This window comes from Thunnus maccoyii, chromosome 18 (assembly GCF_910596095.1).
Source record: "Thunnus maccoyii chromosome 18, fThuMac1.1, whole genome shotgun sequence".
NCBI classification, from domain to species: domain Eukaryota; kingdom Metazoa; phylum Chordata; class Actinopteri; order Scombriformes; family Scombridae; genus Thunnus; species Thunnus maccoyii.
This window is the reverse complement of record NC_056550.1, coordinates 14,532,551-14,540,486: the sequence shown is the minus strand read 5'-3', so window position 1 is coordinate 14,540,486 and position 7,936 is coordinate 14,532,551. Positions and strand designations below refer to the sequence as shown.

General features: G+C 39.2%; 1 protein-coding gene across 1 annotated transcript; it reads left to right on the top strand.

The window, feature by feature from the left end:
• The first annotated feature begins 209 nt into the window (after nt 1-209).
• Nucleotides 210-7,314, top strand: LOC121884385 (sterile alpha motif domain-containing protein 9-like). Its single transcript, XM_042393172.1, has 3 exons — nt 210-267; nt 1,315-1,379; nt 2,684-7,314. Exons 2-3 carry the CDS (start codon nt 1,376-1,378, stop codon nt 7,312-7,314), a joined length of 4,635 nt encoding a protein of 1,544 aa, XP_042249106.1. The 5' UTR covers nt 210-267; nt 1,315-1,375.
• Nucleotides 7,315-7,936: the final 622 nt, after the last annotated feature.

The window sequence follows — 7,936 nt, the reverse complement described above, 5'->3', positions numbered from 1 at the left end:
ACATGATGGGAAATATGTTTGCTTACCATCAGAGGAGGAGATCAATACCAATCTTATTTCTGTGCATTCAGGACAGAAAGGTTTGGGGATGTGGTGAAACTGAGATCTGAGCAGACGCAGTGAGTCATTCAGCCCAGTCGGCCGACACATCCTGTACAGTAGCAGCAGTCCTACAGGTTTAGTCGGCAACAACTTCCAGACCGAAGGAAAAAGTGTGATTGCAGGATATTTTAAAAATCCACAGGTGAAAAGGACTCAGTATTCAAGGTAAGAAGAATGATCGTCTTTTTTTGCTTTTGCTATGGTAATATGTAACGACAGTCGGTAGGCAAGTGAGAACAAAAAGAGGGGAAAATGAACACGCATCGAATAAAACAAGTGAGTTTTATCTCAAATGCATGAATATTTACTTTTACTCATATATGAGTTTATTAAGCTTTTACCGGTCTTTAGGGAACTGTCTCCAAACTGCTAATAACCCTATAATTCAATGTTTCTTAGTGTATTCGGGGGAATACACACATAAAACATTACACACAATTGTCTTGTCTGCTAACTGTCTAACCATCCAATACCCCACCCTAAAACCTAAGCCAAATTCAAACCTTGACCCTAAAACTAAATCTTCTAATTCTTAATTTTTTTAACTAGGCTAATTCTTATTTACAACATAACTACATTAATTGGATGTACCTTTTATCCTTTATACAGTCTATGCCTTTTATGGCTATGTGCGTATGTTGATTTGAATTTTTTCCTAGTTCCTGTTTTGAACTGCAAGCTCTCAAAAGTAATTTCCTTATTTTCTTTCCCGATTAATTCGTCAATTAATTCAATTTATTTATTTCAATAAAATAAATTTAGGGGGTGCTGGGGAGGCTTAAAAATAAGTTGTATACTTTGATGAACATACAATGTTTGTCTATGAAAGGAATAATAATCATGTAAGAAAGAACATTTGGACCCTAACTATTAACCACTTAATGAAATCAAAATATCATTCAAATATGAACATAACAAAAATTAAATGCAACTTTAACAACAACAAAAAAAACCGAGAGACCCAGCACTTAAACAAGAATGATTTTTAAACAGGGGAAAATAAATTGTATTTCACACCAAAAGGGTCAAAATTAGAGACATATAATCCTGTATAACAGAAACAAATACTTTTTATTTCTTATCCTGTTCAGGTGACCTCTCAGATTTATCGTGGGACCCCTTTGGGGGTTCTGACCCCCAGGCTGGGAAATGGGAACCACTCTGCTAGGTGGTAATAGACTGAATGTAACTGTATAATGTTTTCTTTTGCAGAGACAAAGTCATAATAAGTAAACCCCAAAGTTGATTATGTGACAAAAGGAGAAAGAAAATCATGGGTGAGTGGCCTGACAAGTTTTTTTTTTATGAGATGTCCTTACTTTGATTACTTACAAGATGTTGTGGTAGGTAGAGATGTGTGCAGTGAAAATTGTCTCTTTTTTTTCCACTTTCAAAGTTGAAATACCTAAAATATTCATTTGTGCACAACAGATTTGGCTCCACCAACACAATAATAGAGGCATATTATAACTTGATGCTCTATATGAGACTGGATGTGTGCAAATAACAAAACACAGCTCAACATTTAGTGCAGTTTGGCAAACAAGAATAATCAATTTACCATCATCTGTTTAAGCTAATGTACATCCAATTGGAAACACCTGTGTAGTGCCAAGCCCTTAATATCACACATATACCCACATCAAATTACTTATCCATTTAAAAAAATAGAATTGATTAATAAAAATAATTTAAAAACCAACAAACAAAAAATATGAGCCAATTTACAATGTGTAATTTGAAAAGTGTTGCTTGTGGTTATAAACTCACAGAGAATAATCACCCCATTCTGCAGTTCATGTAGCTCTAAGGAACATTTTAGCATCTCTCAACTCCTAGTTTTAGTTTTACGGATGACAACTTTGCTGTTTTGGTTCATTCTCATTCTCTTATTAAAATTATTCGCAGCAGCAGCAGGCAGCTGTTTTCAGCAAAAACACTCTGATAGTACAGTATAGCTCTGATAAACCCACTGTACGCTTCCTGCCCAGCACCAAACAGACAAAGTTAGCAACTAGCCGGTGAACATGGTGGAGCATTTAGTAGCTGAAGGGCCAGTTATTTCCCTCAGGAGCTGGTGTAGACCAGACCACAGCTAACAGGGTGGCCAGAATCATAACTCCAAATTATTGCTAACACTTCTCCATGTCTGCTGGATGTGTAATAGACAACAATTCACAATATCAGCTTTATAAGATGTTAGTATTAGCATCTGCCAAATTATAAATATAAAAATATATTGTAATATGTCAATGTTGTGATTACAGCTTGTTCAATTGCCCCTCAAGTGGCCCCTCAAAATCAAACAATACTCTCTTTAAAGATTAAAGTGTTCAGTACAAATTAATAGGTAACTTCCCTAAACTGCCTTTAGCAGTTAGGGAAATTAGTTTAGGGAAGTTGGTTTTGTATTCTTGTTGGTTTCGGTCTTTTCATGGGATTTGTTGACAAAATATTAAAAGTAGTCGCCATGACCAAACTTCTGCTTTTGCTTTAAGTGTGTGAAGAGAACAATCATGATTTTCTGACCCTATTATTTATAATCAAACTTATTGCTTTTTTGTCTTCTCTCAATATACAGCTGATGAACTTGACCAGTCACCCAAGAATTGGACTGAATCTCAAGTGAGCACCTGGCTAAGATCTTTTGGAGTGAAGGCACAGTATATAGAGAAACTCTATGAGGAAGAAGTAGATGGACAAATCCTTCTTGCACTGAATGAGGACTTTTTGAAGACAAAGATTTGCATGAAATCAGGGCCTGCTCACTTGATTATTAAAAAGAGAGATGAGCTCCTCAACTCCCAGCAGAAGTCTCAGGAGAAGAAAAAGCCCACCGGTGGCAAAAAAACTGAGGTGGAGCAGAAAAACATCAAGCAGACATCAGTACAGTGTCAATCTACAACATGTGAAGGTCCCACAACACAGATTCCTGAAAGAGATCAAGATGTCTTAGAGGAGAGACAAACGGCTAAAGAACAATGTGTGCTGACTTCAAAGGAAGACTGTAAACCACGACCATTCGATCAAGAAGGCATTGACTTTCTATATGTAAAGAACAGGGTCCTGCAGCCTGAATCAGGGGCTTTTAATCTGACATCACCATGCCATGAATTTAAATCTTTTGCTTTAGCCGCTACCTTGGATCGCACAAGACTCCAAGCTAAATTTGCCAAAGAGGTTCTTAAATTTGCGACTGGCTGTATGAATATCAGATCAAATGGCACAATACACTTTGGTGTGATGGACAGCAAGGAAGATACAGGATATGTGCACGGTGAGATAGTTGGTATCCCTGTAAAAGAGAAAGACATCTATGTAGATGCTTTGGACTACATTGAGAGGAGTTTCTCTTCTGACAAAGAGCATGTACGCCAGTGTGTGCGGCCACCAAGGTTCATTGAGGTGATGGATCGAGACAGTACAGAAAAGGAGTATGTGGTAGAGGTTGACATCGTGCCCTCAGTAAATATTGTTAAGGGCAAAGTGTATGCAGTTCGTTTGCCAAACTTCAAAGAGACAACCAACAAAGTAGAGTTTGAGAAAGAAATGACTTTGCGGAGAGTGGGTTCAAAAACAGAGCCAGTGAGCGACAAAGACCTAGGTGATTTTTACCAGCGGGTCAAAGATCGGGATACTCAAAGAGAAGAAGCAGAGAAATGTCAGTTTCTCAGTGCTCCAGGGATCTTCCAAGACCTTGGAAGAAAACTCACAATGCTAATGACTAGTGGAAAGAAATTCATCGAAAAGGAGAAATGGTTCATACTCGTCACAAACAAATTCAAACCTGATGACCTTTGCAACATTGACTGGCTGCTTAACATGAACATCTTCTGTGTGTTTGACTTTGACCCAGACTCAAAGATATCAGGTCTTTGCAGTAGATACCTTCAGCATCATGCAGCAAACATTCATTTTTTGCAGAGCTATAGGATATCCAGTGACACAAGCATGAAAGAATTCACAAGCAACTTGCATCTGTTTGAACAAACTAGCTGGATCTTTTGTAATGGCCGTACTGACTTCCAAGGAAATGAAACTCCATGTGATGAAATGACTTGGATCAAAACAAAAATGACTCTCCTGAGGGAATCTGTGTCTTTGATCTGTAAACAAATCTTGCCAAAAGGGACATTCCAGGTCCTTTTCCTTCTCACATCACCAGTTGAGAAACCACTCTTGCACACCTTTTATGAGTTTTTCACAGACATGGAAGGCCATGAAGACATCATCTGCATCTGTGAATCAGAGAATAACTTTCAGAAATGGCAAAGCTTTGCAGAGGGTTCATGTGGACCAGAAACTGTGAATAATTCCAGTGTTGTTGGGATGAAAATGAGTCACATTAATGCAACTCTGCAGCAAGTACAACCTGTAAAAGCATGTGCAAAAAAACACCTGCCAGTCTTTGTGAAAGGGACATGTCTTCTTGAGACACTTAAAGAGGAACAGATGTATTCTCTGGAGATTCTGACTGTTGATCATTGTGATGAAACAAGCGAAGACTTCATCAATGAGGAGAAAGAAAACATTGAACGACAGTTCTACCGTGGGGGGAGAGTGACCTGGTTGAATTTCTGGCTTGCTGAGCAAAAATACGTTGGAGAGGTAATTGAAAGAAATGCTTATGGAGAGGTTTCCAAACTTCTCCATGATGCTTTGAAATGCAATGCAGATCAGACTCCGGTCAATAGTATAAACATCTACCACCATCCAGGAAGTGGTGGAAGCACTGTGGCAAGACAAGTGCTGTGGAACAACAGGAAAGATCTAAGGTGTGCGGTTGTGAAGCCTTCATACTCAGTTGCTGATGTTGCGCAACATTCAGTTGAACTAAGAGAATATGAAGAAAAAGATCCACAGAGGTGTCTTCCAGTGCTGCTCCTCATTGAAGACTCTGACAAAGAATATCTAGATGATCTCAGGAATGAACTAGAGGTTGCTATCAACGTCAAGAGAATCCAGTATGGAACACTATGTTTCATTTTGCTGAGCTGCAGACAATCCCATGATCCAGAGAAAAGATGCAAGAAGTCTCCATTACAGAATGTGTCTGTCACTCACAAACTGTCTGATCAAGAGAAAAGAAAGTTTGCTGGAAAACGACAGGTACTTGAGAAACGATATGAGCCTCAGTTCATCCTGACATTTGTTTTGATGAGTGAAGGATTCAGTGAGGATTACGTTCAACATTTTGTGACAAATTTGCTCAAAAACATTGACCATAAATCTGCTGTCACTCGCCTCATTCACTATGTAGCACTGCTGAACACTTATGTTCAAAACTCTTTCATCTCTCAGTCACATTGTGAAGCTTTGCTTGCCATAACCATTCACTTGGAAAGGTTTCGGCAGTATGAGTTTGAGAGATTAATCGGTGATCAGGCTAAATTACTCTTCTTGCACCTTAAAGATGAGACGACACACATTGAGTCAATCAGAATCATCCACCCGCTCGTTGCAAAGGAAATTCTCCAACAACTTCTGAGTAACCAACAGACCCAAAGCAGTTTGGCTATGAATTTACTCTGCGAGACCGTGCTTTTCGAGCACAGATTTGGAAGGGATGAATATCTGTCATTTTTGAGAGCACTTTTCATCAGGCGAACCAGAATAAGCAAAGGGGACGAATATGATAGTTTTTTCTCTCCTCTGATTGAGCACGTTTGCGAAAACGAGAAAAGCCCAGGGAAAGCAATTGAGTTACTCACGGAAGCTTTCCAGCGTTTCCATGAAGATCCGTTCTTTGCACAGCAACTTGCTCGTCTTCATTATTCTTATGAAAAGTTCGAAGACGCAAAGTACTGGGCAGAGACAGCGGCTAAACAGCTGCCCAACAACTCATACATACTAGACACAAAAGGACAAGTGTACAGAAAGTGGTTCCAAGCTAAATGCAAAGCTATTGACAATGACAATGCACCAAAGACAGCCCAAAATACAGCAGATGCTGTGGAGACTGCACTGAAAGCCCTGGAGTGTTTTCAAGAATGTGAGAAAGCAGCTGAGGCAGATATAGAAAACGTTAACAGTTCAGGGTTTTTTTCTGAGGTTGAGGTTGGGTGCAGCCTGCTCAAACTGATCTCTTCATTACAAGTGTTTGCAAACAGGGGCAATGGCCATTCAGAGTGTATGAAGTACCTGTTAACAGATTACATTCCTGAGGAAGTTGAAGAAGCCTGGCAACCATTTCATGGCCGTTTGAAAAAACTTCACAAGACAATGCAAGATGCCTTGGAATGGATTTCAGAAGACCTAAGTTACTTCCAAACAGACATTAGTGCAGATGAAGAAGAAACCCCTAAAAGTCCTGAGGAGAAGATAAGCCATCCACTGAAATGGTTGGCAAAAAAATCTTCAGAGTATGGGAAGTACTTCAGTGAAGCTGCACTGCTACAACACGGGCAGTTGATCCCAGCCAATTTAACTCCTTTTCAAAAACGCATGATCATTTATCATCTTGGTGGAGGCAACATCACATCCATCCTCTCAAAGCTGACTGACCAGAGGGATGCAGTACGTCTTCTAGAGAGAATCCTTTCTCTCTACCCCAGCAATCCAATAAAGGCCAAATTTGGTCAAAGGGATATTGCCAACTACATAGTGGCCCACATTACTCTGAACTCCCTGTCACCTCAGTCTTCAAAAGTAGCTTCTCTGAAAGATCTACAGGCACTGTGTCATCAGTTCCCAACTGATAAAAGGAAATGTTTACCAAGTGCCCTGTTCTTGCTTACATTGCTATTTTGGCCAGAGGATCGTGACACAGACCATGAGAAAGAAACCAAATATGAAATTGTGCAATCAGCTGTTGAACACCTGGAAAAAGACTACTGGACCAAAATGAAGGACATTCCGCAGCGGAAGAGAAGGCTTTACACCCATTTTTTTCTGGGCAGTGGAAATGGATTGGATAAATTTGTCCACAAGAGAAAGTTTGAAAAAATCATTAAGGTGTTCTCAGTCTCTGAGAAACGCATGAAATGGTTAAGTGGTGAGGCATGGAAAAAGCCTGAGATTGCCCAGATGCTGAAATGTGTTTCTGGATGGACTGAAGATGGAGTGGTGTACCTTCAGGGCCCTAAGAAAAAGAAGTTCAGTATCCTGCCTCTTCATGTACCTTCAGTGCCTCATAGCAATGAAAACATCACGTTCTACTTGGGGTTTACCTTTAGAGGCCCTGTTGCCTGCAACATCATTGTGAAAAAATAGTTTGCCTTTGGACAATGATCAAATATGGCTGTATGTCAACTTGCATGGACCAAATATCCAGCAACAATGGACTATGAAAAGATCAATTCAAATCACTCAATGCTTCTTATGTCAGTTTGTGAATTAGGCAATATTTGGAGAAGACAAAACTAAATGTTGAAGCACACGATATGGTATGAGTATTGCATTGTTTTGTAAGATGTAAGATGTTTTGATATTTCATTTTTTGTACCTGAATATACATATGTAGGTCTACTCAAAAAAAGTGTCATAAGAATTAATAACAAGTTTTTGTGTATATCACATCTAACCTGGACTACGGCTGAATTGCAAAAAAACATGTTTATGTCACAAGGAACAATATAAACTGAATTTGCTACAGCTCAATGCTTTTCAAATAGTTACTTTTGAGTCCCTGTTCAGACCTGTATCTCTCTATACTCAGATTGTTTGTAGATCCAGTTGAGATGGACTGCAGCTCACACATGGCATCAAAGTGCATCTCAAGTGACTATTTCTGCTTTGTGTTGTCGGGAAACTAGATGCTAACAAACAAAAAACAAGAGTCTGCTAATGACAATGCTAACATGCGAATGGTATAATGTTGACCATATTCACCTTC